This window comes from Lipotes vexillifer, unplaced genomic scaffold, assembly GCF_000442215.2.
Source record: "Lipotes vexillifer unplaced genomic scaffold, Lipotes_vexillifer_v1.1 scaffold329, whole genome shotgun sequence".
Classification (NCBI taxonomy): Eukaryota; Metazoa; Chordata; class Mammalia; order Artiodactyla; family Lipotidae; genus Lipotes; species Lipotes vexillifer.
In genome coordinates, this window is record NW_006774067.1 from 5,143,455 (window position 1) to 5,166,772 (window position 23,318).

At 33.8% G+C, this 23,318-nt stretch overlaps 1 protein-coding gene across 1 annotated transcript in view; it reads left to right on the plus strand.

Moving 5' to 3' along the window:
• The window catches only part of ZFC3H1 (zinc finger C3H1-type containing), a 49,505-nt gene that overhangs the window by 13,603 nt on the left and 12,584 nt on the right, over positions 1-23,318 (plus strand). Inside the window, exons 4-24 of the mRNA XM_007448775.1 lie at positions 2,400-2,598; positions 2,845-3,068; positions 4,887-5,010; positions 7,135-7,232; positions 8,682-8,891; positions 9,092-9,256; positions 10,188-10,325; positions 10,968-11,089; positions 11,505-11,654; positions 13,429-13,603; positions 13,845-13,976; positions 14,595-15,137; positions 15,223-15,332; positions 16,185-16,316; positions 16,423-16,544; positions 17,511-17,612; positions 17,817-17,936; positions 18,839-19,022; positions 20,346-20,532; positions 21,860-22,048; positions 22,689-22,926. Coding sequence (XP_007448837.1) covers positions 2,400-2,598; positions 2,845-3,068; positions 4,887-5,010; positions 7,135-7,232; positions 8,682-8,891; positions 9,092-9,256; positions 10,188-10,325; positions 10,968-11,089; positions 11,505-11,654; positions 13,429-13,603; positions 13,845-13,976; positions 14,595-15,137; positions 15,223-15,332; positions 16,185-16,316; positions 16,423-16,544; positions 17,511-17,612; positions 17,817-17,936; positions 18,839-19,022; positions 20,346-20,532; positions 21,860-22,048; positions 22,689-22,926 — 3,664 coding nt within the window. The remainder of the gene's footprint in view (positions 1-2,399; positions 2,599-2,844; positions 3,069-4,886; positions 5,011-7,134; positions 7,233-8,681; positions 8,892-9,091; positions 9,257-10,187; positions 10,326-10,967; positions 11,090-11,504; positions 11,655-13,428; positions 13,604-13,844; positions 13,977-14,594; positions 15,138-15,222; positions 15,333-16,184; positions 16,317-16,422; positions 16,545-17,510; positions 17,613-17,816; positions 17,937-18,838; positions 19,023-20,345; positions 20,533-21,859; positions 22,049-22,688; positions 22,927-23,318) is intronic.

Consider the following 23,318-nt stretch of genomic DNA (forward strand, 5'->3'; position numbering starts at 1 on the left):
CAGGATAAAGTACAAGAGCATCAAGCACTGTGTTCGACGTGTAATAGGTACTCACTGGCCCAAGCCTTTTGTTTGTTGAATTAGAGATCTGAAATATCTGCAGTTTCTTCTGTTAAGATTTCAGTTTTTTATGCTTTTTATGGGTAAACTGAAATGATGCAAAGAGCCTAGAAGCTTTAGGAAAGAGAGGGTCCTGAATTTAAGGATGATAATATAATAGATACATATGCATGTGCACATACATGTGCGTGCATTTATATGTGTATGGTTTTGAATAACTCTGTAAGGTAGGTTGACATCTCTTTTACAGATGAACTAAGATTCATGTGCATAGATTAAGTGACTTGCCTAAAGTTACATAGGACTCAGGCATAAGAACAAGGAGTTTGAATGAGGCTCAGTGCTCTTGCTGATGAAGTAGCTGCTTTAAGTAGCATATAGTTGAATCACAGAATCAGTGGTCTCTTTCATTCCAGAAGGGTTAGTAGCAAAATATAATCAAAGACTTTTAAGTCTCAGTGGAACAGTAATGATAGCTTTATTTTACTTAAGCTCTGCATCAGCACTGTCCAATAGAATTTTCTACAATAATGGAAATGTTCTGTACCTGCACTCTCCAATATGGTAGCTATTAGCTACATGTGGCTATTAAGCACTTGGAATTTGACTAGTGTGGCTGAGGTAATAAAGTTGTTATTCAATTTTAGCTAAATTTAAATAGCCATACATGGCTTGTTGGTCCCATTTTTGGATAGCATGGCTGTAGGTCTTCAGTACCAAGCAGTAGAATTTGATATGGTTAAGTGACTTGGAGTAAAAAGACTCATGATAATTTTTAAGCTCATTTGTTACATATATTTCCCAGAAAAGGAAAGAGTAACTGTATCCTGGCTTGGGTAAACTGAAGTACTGAAATATGTGTTGGTAGTTTAATTAGAGATTTATAATAGTCTATATAAGGTTAAACTACTAGGTAGGATCCACTGGTTTTTTTTTTTATGTTTAAGAATTAAATAATTTATTGGATTTTAAAAATGTAATTACAATTCACCTATAAGGGAAAGTTACTAGGTAAGTGGGCCTTAACTTTCTTGAGTCTTAGCCTCTTTTGAGTCGCCCCTCCTTTTCCATATATACACATAAAGGAAAAACATATACAGCTTTGTGTTTAACTTCAAGGAGTGGGGATGCCAAAGGACTCCTTATCTCCCTCCCACTAAAGTCTCATGGACTCCAATTTAGAACCTCTGCTTAGGTTGCCTGACATTTTCAGTTATATTTTAGCTAAAATGTACAGAATAGAATAATTTTAAAAATTAACTCAAAAAAAGTAGAGTGAAAATATTAAGAAGTTACTTCAATTCTCATACATTTGTTCCTAAACTGTTTTCCTGTTTTAGCTTCCCTGAAGAAGTCTTGGGTGTTCAAAATATTTTCAATATTCAGATAAATATCTGTAGCTTTAGAACATGGAATGCTCAAATATAAGCAAATCTTTATATATTTTTTCCTTTAAAACTGATTTAAAGGGGGCTTCCCTAGTGGTGCAGTGGTTGAGAATCTGCCTGCTAATGCAGGGGACATGGGTTCGTGCCCTGGTCTGGGAAGATTCCACATGCTGCGGAGCAACTAGGCCCGTGAGCCACAACTACTGAGCCTGCACGTCTGGAGCCTGTGCTCTGCAACAAGAGAGGCTGCAATAGTGAGAGGCCCATGCACCGAGATGAAGAGTGACCCCCGCTTGCTACAGCTAGAGAAAGCCCTCGCACAGAAACGAAGACCCAACACAGCAAAAATAAATAAATTAATTAATAAACTCCTACCCCCAACATCTTAAAAAAAAAAAAAACGCTTCATCAATGTCTTCTTAAAAAAAAAATTTAAAGATTTATAAAAGATTTATAAAATATATATTTTTAAAAGTTTGCAAATTTGTATCTTGACATTCACTGTGCGTGTTCTGTGTAGTACTTGTAAGGCTAGTACAAGTACACATGATTATGGAACCACTTCGTTCTTCATTCCTTACCTCCCCTGGCTTGATTTCTTCTTGGATTCACTGCCATCAGATTTCTACTCCTGTTTGGAAGGCAGTTAAATGCCAATCTCTAACCCTTAACTTTTTTTTTTCATCATCAGTTGTACTCTCCCCTTCTAACCCTTCACACTTACATATACACACATACCCTTTACAGATTGATCTTCTGTTTGTATTACAGGGACTGAATTAGAGTATAGGGCTATGGTAAGTTATTCAGTTTCCTTATTTTATTTGTATTAATATTTACCATTTAAGTATTTGCCTTAAAACTAACTGATCTTATAAAAGATTTGACTTGGTAATATGTTTAAAGTCAAATAATAGAATTTTTAAATGGCAACTGTTTCTTTTTTTAAAGAAGCTTGGTGAAGATGAAGAGGAGCTATCTGAATTGCAGCTTCGTCTTTTGGCTCTTCAGTCAGCCAGTAAAAAATGGCAACAAAAAGAACAGCAGGTGATGAAAGAAAGCAAAGAAAAGCTGACTAAGATGAAAACTGTACAGCAAAAAGTTAAAACCAGTACAAAAACACATTCGGCCAAAAAAGTTAGCACTACAGGTGATCATTTCTGTTAAATTCTTTTAATTGATTTCCTACATCAGTATGGTTTTTAGATTTTAATTCAGAAAGTTTTGAGCTGAGAATTATATCCTGACTAAAGTATAATCGTATATAAATGAACTTAGAGGAGCAGCTGTATATATGACTTAATAATGAAAAAAATTGTTAAAGCTCTTATTTTCTTTTATCTTCTAGAAAATTCTAACTAATAGATACTGATGTTTCTGTATTTTTTATTTAAAGCTAAACAAGCATTGAGGAAGCAGCAAACAAAGGCATGGAAGAAACTACAACAACAAAAAGAACAGGAAAGACAGAAAGAAGAGGATCAGCGGAAACAAGCTGAAGAAGAAGAGAGAAGGAAAAGAGAAGAAGAAATCAGAAAAATTCGAGATCTCTCAAATCAGGAAGAGCAGTACAATCGATTCATGAAATTGGTTGGTGGAAAGAGGAGATCAAGGAGTAAAGTAAGGAGTTCAAAAATACAAAATCAAAATATTACTCAAATTTAACTGTCCTTATAGTCTTATTTCATAAGTTCAGTCAACTAAGAAAAAGTATTACGTTCTTTTGTTTGATAGAGCTCATTATATAAATAACTCTTGGGAAGAAGGGAAGGTAGGTTATAATTGAGAATGAGTCATTTTTATAGTTATAGATATTAGAAATAGAAGAAATGAAAGGCTAATATATTATGGTTAGAAAAGCTTCCTTTTGACTTTTTTGTCATTTTCTGTTTAGAAGAAAGTAGCATTACTGAGTTGTAGTGAGAACTTATTCTTAAAATGACTGTTCCCTATTAGTTTTCCATTTGTTAGCAATGTAGAATTAGAAATGTGTCATGATTAATTGATATGGACTATTTTTTTTTTTTTTTGGTGGTACGCGGGCCTCTCCCGTCGCGGAGCACAGGCTCCGGATGCGCAGGCTCAGTGGCCATGGCTCACGGGCCCAGCCGCTCCGCGGCCTGTGGGATCTTCCTGGACCAGGGCTTGAACCCGTGTCCCCTGCATCGGCAGGCGGACTCCCAACCACTGCGCCACCAGGGAAGCCCGATATGGACTATTTTAAAGAAAGTTAAATCGTCATATAGTAATAGCGTTAGTACACGTGACTTTAGTTATCAAGCATTTGTGAGCCTTTATTATGTATAAGTCATTGATAATGACTAAGTAATTGTCTTTTATGGATGGTGTTAGGAAGTAAACTGGAGATTTAATACTGATCTAGTGCTATTAGCAGTGACAAATTTCAGAATCCTGAGCTTTAATAATACACTCACGAGTGTAGTCTCATACACTCATGAGTGTATTATTAAAGAATAGAAGGATATTAAAGAATAAGAGCTATTTAATTGTAGCAAGTCAAGAGTTAGGTTTGCTTAAGTAAGGAATATTTAAGTATTCATACTTTGAACTTCCAGAAAGCGCTTTGATAGATTCTTTTTTTAAGAAGTATTGTATTAATAGTTGTATGTTACTCTTATATCCATCTGGATAGTTTTTTTTTTATTTTGCGGTACGCGGGCCTCTCACTGTTGTGGCCTCTCCCGTTGCGGAGCATAGGCTCCGGACGCACAGGCTCAGCGGTCATGGCTCACGGGCCCAGCTGCTCCGCGACATGTGGGATCCTCCCAGACCGGGGCACGAACCAGTGTCCCCTGCATCGGCAGGCAGACTCTCAACCACTGCACTACCAGGGAAGCCCCGGATAGTTTTTGCTAGTTTTCAATTTGTTATAAACTGTCTCTGAGTGGAACATTATAAGTAAAAAAAAAAAAAAAAAAAAAAAAAAAAAAAAACAGCATATGTCAAGAGTTTTTAGTTTTAGTTTTCAGTTATCATTAGTTTATTCATAACTAAAATGTTAATGGATTATTTGGGCAATATTCTAAATATAGTTTTGATTACATAAAACTTGAATTCATTTATCTGATTTCTTAGCTTACAGAGAGAGGCCATTAGTATTTATGAGCTTGGGGTCATCTTATTTTCTAGAGGAATAGCTGATTATTTAGTGGCTCAGCTCACTCTGGGAGATTTCATCTGTATATATAGCACTTGCTAGTTTCATTTTCTGACAGTTGTAAAATATCAACCACAGTGTACCTGTCATGTATGTTGAATTTCCCCAATCAGATGTGATAGTCAGTTGTAACTGGATCATCATGATTTTTGATACTGTTCTACATAAAAGATTACTATTAATTGTTTTGTAATTTCTAGCCTAAAAATAGATTAAGACAGAAAATATTGTGAAACTAAAAAAAAATCTTGTGTAATTAGTCCTCAGATCCTGACCTGAGACGATCCTTAGATAAGCAACCTACTGATAGTGGAGGAGGCATTTATCAATATGATAACTATGAAGAAGTTGCTATGGATACAGATAGTGAAACCAATTCTCCAGGTATGAGCTAAACCTTAAAACATTTGCATATTCACAATTATTAAGTAGAAAATGGTCACAAAGCTACCCAAAACCTTGAAAGAAATGTGTAATGAAAGTGAGATTTGCTAGTGGGCTGTACAACCATAGACATTATTTGGTGTTATAAATAATTCAAGAGCAAACCTCAAATGTGTAATATTAACCTTTATTTCTAAGTATTTCTTTCTATATAGCATTTTAATAAGAAGGCAGTGTTTTACTGTTAACTGTGTGATCTAAAAAGTGAAGATTGTGGGAGAGGTGAGAACACTGTTTTAAAAAACAAACCAACAAACCTTTGCTTTCTTAAGTATCTTTGTATCTAAGGCATTCTTCGCTTTAGTTAAAAAAAAGGGGGGTGATCTTGCTTGATTTTAGGCTTCCTTCCTCCTTCCACTGATGATACTCTGTAGGAATAGGGAGATGGAAAGTGATACTAGTGGTGTCTTAGGATCAGCTGGTTAGAACTGTTAGGGCTGTACCTCAGTTAGATTGCACATTTTAGGGTATGACCATCCTTGCGGGCTAGAGGCTCGCTTTAGTTGATATTCAGTGGTGATCAGCTGTGAGAGACCTGTTCTCTTACTAATTAACACACATAAGACTGAGGCAGACAACCAAATGCAGTTGGTGTTCTAGGAGCTAGAAGGCCACATGATCAGTGTTTTTCTTCCAGTGGTCATATTGTGAGACCAAATTAAACTAGAATTCTACTTTAGTGTGCCTAGAGAGAAGGCAAAATCTGTATGATTTGGTAATGTTAATAAAAGTGCTCATTTTCAGGTTACTATGTTTCGGTTCATATTTAATAATCTTGTATTTTGATTTCATAGTTTAATTCTCTTTGGTCAATCTTTAATTTTCATATTTCCAGGTTCTTGGAGATGATTCATTGTAGTTCCCAAGTACTGACAATATTATTACTCTTTCTATAAAATAATTTTATGATCTACCTTCTTAAAAGAATTTTGTAAAAAATTATTATACAGAGAATGTACTCTACTCAATTTTGTAAATTTTAACTTTTTGCCGTATTCATTACAAATATTTATGTTTTTAAGAAGTAAAGTGTTCTAAAGGTCAGTGTATAGTCAAATGGCATCATTTGGGCCACAGGTCAGCCCCATATAAGGCATGTGGTTAATATCCATATTGACTTGAGAGACAACGGGGACAAAGAAGAAATGTTAGTTTTCCCTAAGGTTGTATGGTTATTGAGTAGCAAGAGTAGTCTTTGAATCTGCCAGATTTCAGTGAGTCTAAAGAAACCACTGACAGTAAAATGTGCAATTATCAATATTTTTAGCTGCTGCCAAGGAAGAAATGCTAACAGTTTAACTGAGATGCATCAGTAACTATTTCAGAATTATTAATATTTATTTATTTATTTATTTGGCTGCGTCGGGGTCTTAGATGCAGCATGTGGGTTCTTCTAGTTGCAGCATGTAAACTCTTAGTTCTGGCATGTGGGATCTAGTTCCCTCACCAGGGACCAAACCTGGGCCCCCTGCGTTGGGAGTCTTAGCCACTGGACCACCAGGGAATTCCCCAGAATTATTAAAATGTGAAAAAGTGTACACTTTAATAATTAAATACAGTGGGTAATTCTTTTCATTCCTAGTCCTGTTTGCTTTCTATCCAATTTAAGTAGTCCATTTCTTCACTTTTCTCCACATGAAGGGAGGAATGGAGTCACCGCATCACTGTTTTCCTTTGGTTAGGACACTTTGGCAGATTCAGGAGAATTTTTTGTTTTACTGTTTCTTAAAAAGTATGTTTATTTCCAAAAAAAAAAAAAGTGTGTTTCTAGCCTTTCCTGCTCTATTCCCTGTTACCACTACTAGGTGAAAAGTAGAACAAAGTAGAGAGTTTTGAGGGACTAAATATCAGCGTAAGTGGATGGCTGATTTTGTAATGATATAAGGACAATTTTAAATAGGTGGAGATGGTCTCATGGAGGTTAAATATTTTATTGGAGATTAATAAAATCTCACTTGTACTCTACTTAGATGCAATTGTATTTCTTCAAAAATATCATAAATTTAATTTATTCCTGTTGAAATATATCTATTATTAAAACTCTTGTAAAAATTATTTTTACAGCTCCTTCACCAGTGCAACCACCATTCTTCTCTGAATGTTCTTTGGGGTATTTTTCTCCGGCACCATCTGTTTCTTTGCCTCCACCACCTCAGGTTTCTGTAAGTGAGAATTGATATGATTTCTACGAAAATTTTGTAGCCTTATGTCTTTTCTAATTTGTTTTGAAAAGCTGGCCTGTAATTAATTGTTAGGTTTGAAGAGAGCATAAAATCAAAATTGCTTATCAGAATTAATAGCTATGAAATCTATGGGATAAACAGTTGATTAGTTATTGGCAGACTATCCATTTGGTAGATTCTTTTCGTAGCTAATTCTTTTTTTTTAACATCTTTATTGGGGTATAATTGCTTTACAATGGTGTGTTAGTTTCTGCTTTATAACAAAGGGAATCAGTTATACATATACATATGTTCCCATATCTCTTCCCTCTTGCATCTCCCTCCCTCCCACCCTCCCTCCCTATCCCACCCCTCCAGGCGGTCGTAGCTAATTTTTAATCTCATGTTGACCTTCTTTCAGTACTTAGTGTTTCCTTCTGTCTTCTCTTTGTTCCTCTTTGTTCCTCAGAAAATGTATTCCGAAGCAGAGTTTTGGATTTTTTTAGGGGGAATTGGGATTTAAGTGCATTAAGATGCTTCTAGAAACGTTTTTCCTTTCTCCTCTTTTGATTAGTTACTTTTAATTTGAAAATTCAGTAAAAGAAAAGCATTGTCTATGCAAGTTAATTTCTTTTCCCTACCTTTTGAAAGAACTGCCAGTCCCCTGTTAAAAAAAAAAAGAAAGAACAAAAAAGGAAGTGGGGGATCACAAAGTAAAATTTCTGAAGTTATTTCAGATGAGAGAACCTAGAGGTCACACTGGATCTCTCTTAATAGGTTAGTGGGGACCTTGCCATTTCACAGTTCTAGGTAGATATCTGGTGTCCTCCTAGGAAGTGAAGATGAGGGGAATATTAGAGCAGAGAGTGAGAGAGAAACATTTTTATTTTTTCTTTCTTCCTTGAATTGTTTTATATGCCAAGGGAAATACTGGAAGGTCTTTGAAGCAAAAATATGTGCAAATTCAGGGATTTGGGTAAAATTGTCTTTAATCTCGAAGAAGCCATTTCACAAGGATTTTAGGAGGGTAGTGGTGACTCTTTACAATTAATTCTTGAGATACTCTAGACTACTCCCACCCAGAATCCCTTTGGTTCCTAAGTTTTGATTTTTACTTAAGTGTCATATGTATCTGATTTTTTGTTATCTGTTTGTTTTCAGGTAGTCATCTAGGGAGATAGACACTGTAAAGTTTGATTTCTCTATATTGAAGTTTATAAATTAAATGTTTCAAATATTGTTGATTTTTTGTAAAAATTATACTTCTTCATGGCTGAATATTGGATTTGGTTAGTTTTGAGATTTCCAGTATTCTTAGTTCACTTATGCTTACAGTAAAGTAATAACCTGTATACCTTTTTCTAATTTAATGTTACTCTAAAGATAAACACTTGGAATGGGTAAAATTTGCATAGTAATTATTATTTCTTCTTTTTTAAAAACAACTAGTCAATACCACCTTTGAGCCAGCCTTATGTGGAAGGCTTGTGTGTTTCTCTTGAACCGCTACCTCCTCTACCACCTTTACCACCTCTTCCACCTGAAGATCCAGAACAGCCTCCAAAACCACCTTTTGCAGATGAGGAAGAAGAGGAAGAAATGCTGCTTCGAGAAGAGCTACTTAAATCTCTAGCGAATAAAAGAGCTTTCAAGCCAGAGGTAATTTAGGTACCTGAACCTCTAGGTGGTGCTATTGAGCTTAGTTTTAGGTAGCCCTACTTTTCTCTGCTAGTTTGGGATTCATTGGGCTTTTCAGTAAAATGGGGATAAGTCTCATAGTACTTTGCTCAAGACCTTTAAAGGTGACATAAATTTCTTTTCATTTAAAATTGCTTCATATCTGTCTCTTTCTTCTTTAGGAAACATCCAGTAATAGTGACCCACCTTCACCTCCAGTTCTGAGCAATTCACAGCCTGTGCCAAGAAGCAATCTATCGATAGTCAGTATTAATACAGTATCTCAGCCTAGGATACAGAACCCAAAGTTTCACAGAGGACCTCGTCTTCCACGAACTGTGATCTCGGTAAAAACAAACAAAATAATTAGTCTTATTGTTATTTAAACAGCTTGTGAGAAATTTGTCTGCAGTTTTGCTGTCCTATTCCCTAACTCCTAGTTTATTATATACAAACATATATGTATTATTTTTTATTTATTAATAGTGAAATGGGAGCAGCTTCCTCACTTGTAAACTGGTAGAGTTCATGATAATATTTTTTGGGAAGCATTATTTTCCTCAGAGTGGTATTTTTTGCCATTTCCTCAGTTTTTGTTCCATATTAATTGGTCCATTTAGATTTTCTGTCTAGTCAGTTTTAACAAATTATATATATATTTTATTTCTCCCATCTTGGCTCATAATTTTTCAATTAATGACTATACTATAATGGAAGAACTTATGATGTTTTTCAATGTTTATTAAGGAGATTGAAATGACAATTTATTTCTACCTTGTTTTCTAATGGGTTTAAAGTAAAATAAATGGAGTAAAGCCAAGTTGAAATCCTGCCTCTGTTCGGTAAACTTACCCTCCATATATAAGCACAAAAGCCAAAAAGTTTTATTAATAATAATGTAGAATTATTAATTTTTTCTTTGGCTTTAAAAGGTTAATTTAGATTGCATTATGGTTCTTTATAGAAAGTTGGAGAAAATAAAACTTAATGAAGAAAATGATGATAGTAGTATCTAGAGAGACTGAGAATTATAATCAATAGAATATTTTAATGTTTTTGGATATAACCAGTATCTGTGGAGTGGGACAAAGTAAGTCAATTAATACAATATAAACAGGGGGAACCATAGACTGTCTGCTTGAAACCCATTATTTTTATGAATTTAAATTCGTACAGATAAAGTGACTTGTTCAAGGTCATGAAGCTAATTGTGGTAGAGCCAAGAAAAGGATAGAGATACTTCTGTCATCAAGAGTAACAAATATACTGTCTTTACAGCTTCCAAAACATAAATCAGTGGTTGTAACCCTAAATGATTCCGATGATAGTGAATCTGATGGAGAGGCATCCAAGTCAACCAATAGTGTTTTTGGTGGATTGGAGTCCATGATTAAAGAAGCAAGACGAACTGCTGAGGTAAGTGCAGTAATGAAAGATGAAAAGAAGATTTATTGACAATCATTAAAGTTTGTTTGTTTTTCCTGGAAATTAGACCTTAGAGGTTTAGATTTTTAATATATCGAATTATGGAAATATAAATAAGAATTATGGAAATTATAAATAACACAAATAGGTATTTGTATTATTAGGAGTTTATATAATGAAGTGTGTATAAATTTAGATAGGTTTAACTATTAAAAAACTCCTTTTTGTTTCCAGTTGACTGTCCCTTTTTTCAAAATAGTAAAATTGTGTGGATAATTGTCCTCTGTACTAAGGAAATTTGTTGTTTTGGAATTTTGTTATATTACCAGAAAATAGTGTTTTTATCAAAGTGTATCACCTAAATACAACTTTTATCCCTATTCCTAATTGCAACAGTTGCTTAGATATGAAATAGTTCAATTATTTTCAAACCATAAGTCTTGACTACTTACTGGGATTGTACAATTAATTTGGTGGTTAATGGCCAGCATTGTGTTTTTTTAAACGGAATAGAAAATAATGATGAAGATATTTATTTCTAAATATATAAATGTGCACTGGATAATGTAAAATATAGATCTTAGTGTGGGATTATAAAAGCTTTTGATCTGGTTGACTTCAAATGTTTTCTAGCAAGCTTCAAAACCGAAAGTACCTCCAAAATCTGAAAAAGAAAATGATCCCATGCGAACACCTGAAGCTTTGCCTGAAGAAAAGAAGATTGAATATAGATTGTTAAAGGAAGAGATTGCCAAGTAAGTGGCATTTTATGTAATTAGCTTTAAAGGTGTGTACTATTTTCAGTGCTTAATCTGTATACAGTTTATTGGCATTGGGAAATGAAGATGATGATTTTTATCCAAGATGAAGAGTTAATGTTTCTAGAACTTGCACAGGAGGGGGAGCCAGATGATCATCTATAAGCTTGAAGGCAGTGATGCACCGAGGTATAAACAGCTTAGAAAAAGATAAAAGCTGTTACAAAGGAGAACTACACTATCAGCTCTGAATGCCAACTTGGGTCATGCATATTGGTCATCATTGTTATTAGTCAATATGTTAGTCTCTTAGTTAATATTTTTACTTTATTTTATGAAATAGAATACATCTTAAAAAATAATTTCAGTTTATTTTTTGGTATAATTTATTAATCTTTATTGATTATTTTAGTCGTGAGAAACAGCGTTTGATTAAATCAGATCAGTTGAAGACAAGTTCATCATCCCCAGCAAACTCTGATGTAGAAATTGATGGGATTGGCAGGATAGCAATGGTTACTAAGCAGGTTACAGATGCAGAAGCAAAACTTAAAAAACATAGGTGAGTCACATTATCTGATTAAATACTGCATGTATCTAAGTGTTCCTATATTAGAGGGATATATTTTTGTGGTGTATGTCAATAATAAGTATACTGTGTGATTACTAATTCTTTCATACTTGATAGGCCTAGAGAAGGCTATCATTTTGTTGAATTATACATTTACGTGAAGTAATAGTATTAATGTTTAAATAAAAATATCAAGAATTCAAAAGAAAGTTTTCCCCTTCAGATTTATGTATGGCTTTAAAACCTCTGGCATGTTTTTTAAAGACCTTTATTGGAAGCATATTTTTATTGTTAAAATTAGTAGACTTGATTGTTGGAAATAGTCATTACTTAGTCTGTTAAGTAAGACACATGGTCAAATATTGTGTTATTACAAAAACTATGATATACAGTAACATTAAGATGTACCCTGATATTAGAGATCTGAAAAATGATACTCATAGATGAAATGTTGTGGTGACCATAAATCTCCAAAATTATCAACGAGAAATGGTACTGTGTATGTTTTAAAAGAAATTAAAATAAATTCATTTAGATTCCATTTCTTTAATAACTTTTATAACAAATGAAAAGATTTTTAAAAATTCTTTGTCTTTCTATTCCCCATTCTCTTTATCACATATTCTCTGTTTTTATGATTCATTCTAGATGTCATGTGTTGTGACTGTTTGAAATATGGTATCTTTCTGGGAAAGATGCTTCATTTTTTTTTTTATCATAATGTTCAGTAGTTGAAAAGATGAAAATCTGTATCTGTAAATTTGTCTTTTTGTCCTGATTTTTACTTCTCAGTTCCAGTCTTTACATCTGTCTATTGTTTAAAAATTAGACTTCTTTTTCTTTCCTTTGCTTTGCTTTAGATAAAATGAGTTAGAGGTTTGTAAATTAATTAAATGTGCTTGATTATGTTTATTAGATGTTTATTTGTGTGTTTATTATTAGGAGCATTATAAATGAAACTAAACATAGTGATTTTCTGTCTTAAGTCTTCATTTTTCTTTTTTTATTTGAGGTTTTTTTTCTTTATGTTTTTAATTTTTTGGGGGGGGTGTTGCTGCACGCGGGCTTTCTTTAGTTGCGGCGAGCGGGGCTTCTCTTCATTGTGGCATGTGGGCTTCAGTAGTTGTGGCGCGTGGGCTTCAGTAGTTGCGGCGCACGGGCTTCAGTAGTTGTGGCTCATGGGCTCCATAGTGCAGGCTCAGTAGTTGTGGTGCACGGGCTTGGTTGCTCCACGGCCTTTGGGATCTTCCTGGACCAGAGCTTGAACCTGTGACCCCTGCATTGGCAGGCGGATTCTTAACCACTCCGCCACCAGGGAAGCCCTCTTAAGTCCTCATTTTTCAGGAGTTATTTAGGGCTACATTGAAGGTTACTATTAATAGCTTTTCAACTGTAATTCACATTACTCAGACGCATGTTTGTTTTTTTTTTTAAAGATCAGACCCAGGGAATTCTCTGGTGGTCCAGTGCTTAGGACTCTGCGCTTTCATTGCTGAGGGCCTGGGTTCAGTATCTGGTCGGGGAACTAAGATCCCACAAGCCGCGTGGTGCTGCCAAAAAAAAAAAAACGACCAACCCATATTTGCTTTCATAAAATTTAACAGTGTCTATCTGAGTACTTATTTTATTCTTCTAAATATTCACCTCTGTGTATCATAAACATATTTTTAAAAATGAGCTATTACTTTGTAAGTTTTTTATTCTGATGGTGTCAGTCCACTAGTTTAGAAAAACGTTCATAAGACTTTTGTTATTTCCCAATTAGGATTCTCTTGATGAAAGATGAATCTGTTTTAAAGAATCTAGTACAGCAAGAAGCTAAGAAGAAAGAATCTGTTCGAAATGCTGAAACAAAAATTACAAAACTTACAGAGCAGCTTCAGGCAACAGAGAAAATTCTCAGTGTCAACAGAATGTTTTTGAAGAAGCTTCAGGAACAAGTAATGTTCTTTTCTTAAATTCAAATATTGTAGTCCCATGTTTACTACACATTTTTATGGGCCAAATTTTTAATAAAACCATAAACCAAAGCCATGAAAATGTGTAACCTATACATTGTTCTCCATTGAGATGTAATATTAGCATATTTTTAATTTTCATTTGAATACCCTAAAGAAATTGTGTTTAAGAAGGTATTTCCTCTCCTAAGATTTACATATTCAGAATTACCCTGTATTTCAGATTCACAGAGTTCAACAACGTGTTACAGTTAAGAAAGCTTTGACTCTGAAGTATGGAGAAGAACTTGCTCGTGCAAAAGCAGTGGCTAGTAAAGAAATAGGAAAACGTAAACTGGAACAAGATCGCCTTGGAGTAAGTTGTTTGTAGAAATAGTCAATGTTTGAAAAGGAGAAGGTTTTAATTATTCTTTTGAGGGTAAGAGATGCATAAAAAGTTCAAGCTTTTCCTTGCAGATTCAAAGAGAATAAGATTAAAGTTTTTTTTTTTTGTTTTTGTTTTGTTTTGTTTTTGTGGTATGCGGACCCCTCACTGTTGTGGCCTTTCCCGTTGCGGAGCACAGGCTCCGGACACGCAGACCCAGCGGCCATGGCTCATGGGCCCAGCTGCTCTGCGGCACGTGGGATCTTCCTGGACCGGGGCACGAACCTGTGTTCCCTGCATCGGCAGGCGGACTCTCAACCCCTGCGCCACCGGGGAAGCCCAAGATTAAAGTTTTGTTTTTAAATGGCACTCACATATTTGGAAACTTTTTTTTGTTTGTTTATTTTGACTTTTTTTGTTTGTTTGTTTTTTGTACCTCATAGATTAACTAGCAAATCTGTTGGAGGCTTTTGTAAAACTGTTTTAGTCTCGTTATTGACTTAGTTTTATAATGTTGGCATTGTATTGTAGGGATAGCACAATTATCTTACCAAAAATTGTTTATAAAGTCATAGCAGTATAAAATATTGATATCATTTTTCCCCCCAGCCTAACAAAATGATGAGACTGGACAATTCTCCAATATCAAGTCCAAGAAAGCATTCAGCAGAACTAATTGCTATGGAAAAAAGACGATTGCAAAAGCTAGAATATGAATATGCCCTGAAAATTCAGAAACTAAAAGAAGCCAGGGCCCTTAAAGCAAAGGAACAGCAAAATATTGGTCCACTTGTGGAAGAGGAGCCTGAATTTTCTTTGCCTCAACCCTCACTTCACGATCTGACTCAAGATAAATTAAGTCTGGACACTGAGGAAAATGATGTTGATGATGAGATTTTGTCTGGGTCAAACAGAGAAAGAAGAAGATCCTTCTTAGAATCCAATTCTTTTACTAAACCTAACCTTAAGCACACTGATACACCTAACAAAGAATGTATAAACAAACCTACTAAGAATACAGTAGAAAAACCAGAACTTTTTCTAGGGTTAAAAATTGGTGAATTGCAGAAATTATATTCAAAAGGTGATAGCTTAACACAACTGATTTTAAAAACTACCACAGGCATTACAGACAAGGTTTTGCATGGTCAGGTAACTGAACATTTCATACTCTTTATAAAATCTAGAATTCACCCTAGCCTTTATTACCTTATGAAATTTCTCTTTTCTTTTGCAGGAGATTTCTGTGGATGTGGATTTCGTGACAGGACAGAGTAAAACAACAGAAGTGAAGCCATGCCCGTTTAGACCCTACCATAGTCCTCTTCTAGTTTTTAAGTCTTACAGGTATAGAAGAAAGATTCAGTAAACTTGAGGTTCAGGATTGCTCCTTGTTCTTAATGATATCTTAATCTGGAATGTGTGATGACCATGAAAAAAAAATGAATCATGGCTGCTCAGAAATGATCTTGTCCTTTTAGGGAATATAAAAATTTAAGTGCCTTGTCAAACTTGAACCAAACAGGAAGTAAGATTTAACTCACACTTGGGTTTACTAATTCTTATCAAATCCTAATTTCTGGCTACTGGTGAAATTGTGGAGAATTCTGAATTACTGTATCTATTAAGGATTTTAGGAAAAATAACTGGAGTCTTATGAGAATTTAAAATTTTTGCTTTTTAATTTTATTGTTATTCTAAGGAATGCATTGGCTAGCTTTCATAAAATTGATTTGACACTTTCAGATGATTAACTTTGGGAGGTTGTCTCTTTTTTTTTAAAGACTCTTTGGAAACTGTGAGACTATTAAATTGGTATGATTTAATCGTAAAATCGTACAACACCTACCAGGTAGTATAGACTTTTTCTCTAGTTTTTTGGTTGGCTGGTAATGTGTGGAATACCAGTGTTATACAGCATTTTATTATGTGGTAGGAAAACACTACATTTAGAATACAGGATATTGTTGTTCTTTGTTTTCTATTTCAGGTATTTTATGTCTGGGTATAAAAGTAGTTTGTCCCTATGACTTGATATTCTGGTTGTTTTCTAGAGTTAATTTTGGTATTAAGTAATTAGATAAATAGTAAGCTCAAAGTATAGAAACTTTAATTGAGAAAGAAAAAATGAAAAAATTTAAAAATTTCTGAGGAATGTTTATGGAGCATCGTAATGTGTCTCTCTGCCTCTCTTCTTAGATTTAGTCCATACTATCGAACCAAGGAAAAACTTCCTCTAAGCTCAGTATCATATAGTAATATGATCGAACCAGATCAGTGTTTCTGCCGTTTTGATTTAACAGGAACATGTAATGATGATGATTGTCAGTGGTGAGTAGTTTTTATTTGTTAACATTTTATAATTTAAAAGGCAGTCTTGGTTATGTAGCTTTGATATATACATGATTGTCTTTTCTGTGTTGTTATTTTATTTTAGGCAGCATACACAAGACTATACGCTTAGCCGAAAACAGCTATTCCAGGACATTCTGTCATATAACCTGTCTTTGATTGGTTGTTCAGAGACAAGCACTGATGAAGAAATTGCTGCTGCAGCAGGTTTTAAAGACCTCTTGTTTCCCAAGTGAAAATTGAATTTAGGCAATTTAAAAGTTTTATATTCAGTTGTTGACATCTTTAAATAGCCATAATAATTCAATACATTCATCTATGACACTTTATCTAGATCTGTTCTGTCCAGTACATTAGTCACTAGCCATGTGTTGCTATTTAAATCTAAGTTAATTAAAATAAAAATTTGCTTCCTCAGTCACACTAGCCACATTTCAGGTGCTCAGTAGGCACTATTGAGCTCAGTATTGGTAAGTGCTTACCAGGAAGACAGTGCAGATGTAAGACATTTCCATTACTGCAGACAGTTCTTTTGACGGAGCTCATCTAAATATTTCACTTTATTTAGAAGAATATGTTAACATAGTATAGAAATATTACCCATGATTTAAAAATAGACCCTATTTTAATTTACTATTTTCAAAAATACAGAGGGGGATTAGAAGTTGAGGTGACTAGTTTCAGATTCTACAATGAAGTAAAAAAGGACTTTATACACTTTGACACTGTAGAAAGCATAGATTACTGCCAGACATTGTGAATAAATGTTGTTAAGCTTTCCCCCAGATTGAGTGCCAAATATTAAACCTTAAACTACAAGTCTTTTCGAAGTAGGGGAATTAGTGTTTGTTAAATTCAGTATTATCACAACTCAGAGTGATTGTAACATCACTGAATCTATTTAGTCATTCCTAATTAGGGACTTTAATTTTCACTTGCTTAGGTTGTTTTAGGAAATACTTTTTTTCAGTCCAAATTGGGGTGCATGATATGGTAGGATTTGCTGTAGTAGTTAAGATAATGTAGACCCTGCCCTTTAGAAGGCCATAAGGTGTTTTTGACTAGTACCTTTAATTTTTAAACTATTCTTTACTTCATACTCTTTAATTAGCCTCATCTCTGTAATCCATGTTTTTTATACTTTTTATGAAGATAGCATTGCTCTGATTTCAGAAAAATATGTTGAGAAACTTTTTGGAGTAAACAAAGATCGAATGTCAATGGACCAGATGGCTGTTCTCCTTGTGAGCAATATCAATGAAAGTAAAGGCCATAGTGAGTATATGTATCTTTCTCTCGCACAAAAGGACCTTAGAGTTTATGAGAACAATTTTTTTGGCATTATGTAGAAATATATATATACCATGTCTGAGTAACATGATAGAATAAATTCAGCTCTTTTTGAGTACTATTTGGGTATCCTTCAAAACTATAAAAGACTAGTTCTGTTAACCAGCAGTCTTCTCCTGTCTACTTTAGCACCTCCATTTACAACCTACAAAGATAAAAGAAAGTGGAAGCCAAAGTTTTGGAGAAAACCTATTTCAGAGAATAATTTCAGTAGTGATGAGGAACAGTCTACAGGACCTATTAAGTATGGTAAGAAGTAATTTAAGATCCAGAATCATTAAATTGTGGTGTTACACTTTGCTAACACTTTGCTAATCTTTTGGTGTAATCTACTAGCCTTTTAAAAGTTTGTTTTCAAAAAAGTGATGCTGCTTGGCGTTTAAGGCAATTAGTTCTTCCTTGGGCAAGACTGTGCCTTATTGCAGGATGTTTTGTTTCCATGACCGCTGCCCAGTAAATGCATGGATCACCCTTTAGTAAATGTGACAGCTTTAAATATTACTTGAGTGGGGAGAGGGGAGCAGTGCTGCTCCCATTTGAGAACTACTGCCTGTCCCGTGTCCTTCTTGAGAGCAGGAGTTCTATTTTGTTTTATCTTTGAGTCTGTGTTTTCTGACATGCAGTAGGCTCACAGAATGAATGAATTAAATGAGTGAACAAAGAAATGTATAAATGAGTGCCTTATTGTCAAGTACATCTTACATTATATTCTCAAGTTTGCATAATTTAATTGCCTACTATTTGTGGATTAGCAAATATGCTCTCCTGTACTTATTTACATTAACACTTTTTCTCTAATTTAGATGTAGTGGAATATGGAATAAATCATTTTCATAAATTATTATAACTTTCTCTTAAAACTTAATGAATGTGAATTATCAGTTGATGTCATTTACTCTTAGAGTAGAGAGGTCATACTTCTGGTTTGCCCAGCAGAGTCCTAGTTTATACCTGTCATCCTGGTGTAATTTTTATTAACATCCCTTTTTACTCTTAGAAGTGTCCTGGTTTGGACAATGAACTATATGATTGCTCTACCTTAAAGCTATGAGCTTTAGATTTTTAGATTATTTTAAAGATAAGGCCAATCATTTTTTCTTGGGTTTGTGGATTTAGAGAAATTGTGAAGCTAATAGTGCTTTTTCTTATAGTCTTCCAGCCAGAGAACCGAATAAATGTTCCAGCTTTGGATACAGTTGTCACTCCAGATGATGTCAGATACTTTACAAATGAGACTGATGACATTGCTAATTTAGAAGCAAGTGTGCTTGAAAATCCTTCTCATGTACAACTTTGGCTCAAGCTTGCGTACAAGTACTTGAATCAAAATGAGGGGTACGTCCCCTTCTATCTTTGTGTAAACTGGTGCACATTTATATTTTTATGTTTGAAGTTTATTTCATCTCTGGTAATTAGGTTTCCTTGCTACTATCAATGGAGTCTTTGTTTTTTTGACAAAGCCAAAAGCACTTAATTGTTTTAAAGCTATTAGAAAAAGTTTAAGATTAGATCTTGAGTTGTGTGCATGGCTTAGTGTATGGGTAATAAATTAGCTATAGTTTTTAACTTAAGTAGGCTCTTATTTCAAAGTAGTGTCAGTTAAAACAGTAAATTCTGAGGGGTCCAAGAATTAATCATTGGATTTTTTAATATGTCAGGTAGTCATGGTCTCAATAAAATTGTGATAAAGTCACAGTGGAACAGGTTAAATTTTATGTTAATTTTAATTTGGAGATTTAAAGCTTGTCTAAGAACCTCTAAATTCTGGTGAATTGACTTTTTTCTGTGTGTGGTGTTATGTGTATTCAAATAAGATAAATAGTAATTTATCTCAAAAATGACAGCTCCTATTACATAATTGTGTTTTTTGACTCCTACTTGTTGATAGGATTGCCAGGAATAATCTCTTATTACCAGGAGTAATATTTATTACTGTAATTTTAGAATTACAATAGTAAGGTTTTTTATTTTTAAACAGGCTGCTCTGTCTTAAAACTTGGTATAAAAACTTTTTTAAGGTAGCACTGCAGAATGCTAATACATCACACATACCTGAATATGGTGCTTATTTAACTTACCTTGTGTGTCATTTTCATGTTGATAGGATAAGTTACAATGTTTTCTTTTCTGACTCATTTACTGAGTGAAGGCCAAAAAACTGTACATTATTTTATGAATAGGATCATGAGAGACAGTTTTCTCCTCCAAGAGATAGCAAGCCCTTGACTGTTGAAAAGGACTATTATATTGAAAGCTTTGATTATTTTGTGCTGGTAGTAGCTGGCCTTGAGGGAGAATTGTTTAACTTTTCCCATTCCCAGACCAGTGTAAATCATAAAAGGTATTGCTGAATATGGACATAAAGCACATTTGAAGTTGATAATCTAGTGGTTTTATAACACTGTGTTTTTATCTGGTAAATGCGCATTGAACATCCACTTAAAAGGGAATTGTTGGGTCAGTGGGAAATCGGGACCTGTTTTGGATGGATGTGATTTAAAATCTTAATCTACCTCCCTTTGTCATTGGTGATTCTAACTTCTTGGTAGGTTCTAATAGAAAATGGAATTAAAAAGTTGACTTATTAGAACTAGACTGATTTAAAAAGTATCTTCAAGTGTTAAAAAAATGGTCCTGCTTTTTCTTTCAAACATGTAGGCTATGTTCCGAGTCCTTGGATTCTGCTTTAAATGTTCTGGCTCGAGCTTTGGAAAACAACAAAGACAATCCAGAAATTTGGTGTCATTACCTCAGATTGTTCTCAAAAAGAGGAACCAAGGAGGAGGTGCAGGAAATGTGTGAAACAGCTGTTGAATATGCTCCTGATTATCAAAGTTTTTGGACGGTGAGTAGAAAAGATAAAGTTGTGTGTGTGTTTGTGTGTGTTATCAATAATTCTTTAGGTCCTCTTAAATATTAATAGATCATATGTTTTGTCTGCATATAGATATAATAATAACCTTACTTTCACTGTCCAGTAACCTCAAAACCACTTCTCTGGGTCAGGATTAACTTAGACTAAACAAGACAGTATTTAGTGAAGAGGTGATTTTTGTTGTTGTTTACTTTATTGGTAATGAGGAAACAAACATTTTAAAACATTTTACACTAACCTATTCTTAAGCAGTTTTGGTTTGGGCAAAGTTAAATGAATTTTTTGCTAAGCACCTGAAAATAATTTAATAATATTCTTTTTATGCTTATATAACATTTTCGTGAAAGCCAGGAAATAATTTGGTCTTTTTATTATATGCCCTTGTTACTTATGGAAAAAACTTTATCTGTAAATCATACCAATATCGAACCTTGCTAAGTTTTAAAGATTTGGTGAAAAAGTGGGTTTTTCCTCATTCTCTGAGAAAATGGGGTGTTTCTTACCCAGGCTTAAACTTAAGATTAATTCACTTATAAAATAAATATTCATTAATATATAAACTTTTACCAGCTGAACTCAGGAATTATTATATTCAGATAAACTTTCATATAAACTGTTACTATCAGATCTGTCATTTACTTGCTAACCGAAATTCAGAACAGATAGATTTGGATACCATGGTATCCCTTAATGAATGAACTTGCCACTTTCTTACTCTCCTAACTCACTGAATAGATTTAGACAATGAAAAATGCTTGACTTTTAACCTGCAGCCTTGTACCAAAGTTAATGCTATTGATCACCATAAATTATAGGGTGTAATGTTTTTCCTTAAGTTGTTTGGTCTTTAAAGGACCTCTTAATTTCTTTAAAAGATTAAATCTTTTAATTATTTTGTCACATTTCTTATATGAATGCTATTCTCAAAATTTTTATACAGTCACACACCTGAGCAATTCAGATTGTATGTGATCATAAACGTGAGCTTTTGGAGATCCATCATGGTCTTGTTGCCATTTATTGATTCAAGGAAAGGAGACGTGAAATTGCTTTAGTGATAATTCTGAGAGTGTATCTGTATTGTTTTAGTTTTCATCTGATTCCACTTTCCAACTTGTGGTAGAAGGGGAAATCTATGTTATAGTACTGTACAATGGGTTTATACATATTTGTAATTATCCTTTTTATAGAAATTGAATTTTTAATATGTGATAGTTTCTTAATGAAATGTGAAAAATCTGTAGTTTTAGATATTCTTATGAGGCAGGAGTAATCATATGAAATCCGTTTCGGGCAGTTTCTGCACCTAGAAAGCACCTTTGAAGAAAAGGATTACGTATGTGAGAGAATGGTGGAGTACCTGATGGGAGCAGCCAAGCGGGAAACATCAGATATTCTGTCCTTTCAGCTTTTAGAGGCTCTTTTGTTTAGAGTTCAGCTACACATATTTACTGGAAGATGCCAAAGTGCACTTGCAGTTTTACAGGTAAACATTTATTATAGCATTTAATGACATTCTGTAGAGAATTTTTTAAAGGTTTAAAACAGTACAGGTAGCATTGTTGAAAGATAAGGACACAGGCTTTAGATTTGAATCTTTGTTTGCCACTTACTGGTAAGTTGTGTGAATTTGGGTAAGTTTACAGCTGTTTCCTCCTTTGCTTATTTAGTAGTGGTAATACCTTATTTAGAGTCTTTATGAGGTTTAAATGAAAATAATACTTGCTGAGTACCCACCAGAATAAACTTCAATATTCAAACCATAAGGGGAAAAAATTAGTCCATAGTGAAAATCTATATGGGTGTGGTGAGGTTTTTTATTTTTACTCTTTTCTCTTTATCTTACTAGATTTTGAAGATCAAGATACTTAAAATGTACAAATAAATTTAACCTTTTCATTAATTATGTCATAAACCGTAGCATAGTAAAAATTATGTTAATCTGGTATTGATATCTCTAAAGAGTTTTTCCATTCAAAAAATTGGTGAGTATCAGAATTTTGACTTAGGTATTTAAGAACCATGCCAAAGAAATAAAACACTTTTAATCTTCTTTGCCTTCACAGTTGAATCTTATTAGGAATATTTTTAAAAACACCTTCAGATTATTTTTCCATTTTACCTAGAATGCATTGAAATTGGCTAATGATGGAATAGTAGCTGAATACCTTAAAACAAGTGATCGATGTTTGGCATGGCTGGCCTACATACATCTTATTGAATTCAACGTTCTCCCTTCAAAATTTTATGATCCGTCTAATGCCAATCCTTCAAGAATTGTTAATATAGAACCATTTCTAATGCCGTGGCAAGCAGTTCAAGATGTAAAGACTAATCCTGACATGTTGTTAGCAGTATTTGAAGGTAAGTATAAATGTTTATAAATTATTTAGAACATCAACTTACTGCTTATTATGATTCTTCAAAATTAAATGAAACAAATTTATGTATTGCAAGTTTTACACTTTATTATATAAATGCTTAAAAAATTAAGGATTGAATCAGATAAGATGGGCATTGGCATCTATGAAAGCTACGTTTTTCTGATTGTGGCAAAGGATATCAGCTAAATATGTACATAATATAGCATATTTACATAGGTTTAATGAGTTGATTGAATCATAGAACCAGGTAAATTTTTGTAAAGCAATCTATCAAGGTGAAAGTTAAAAGATAATACCTTATTTTTTCAAGTAATTAATATTTTTTCCATCAATCAGTGAGTTTGATTCCTCTATGTACTAACCGAGGTATCT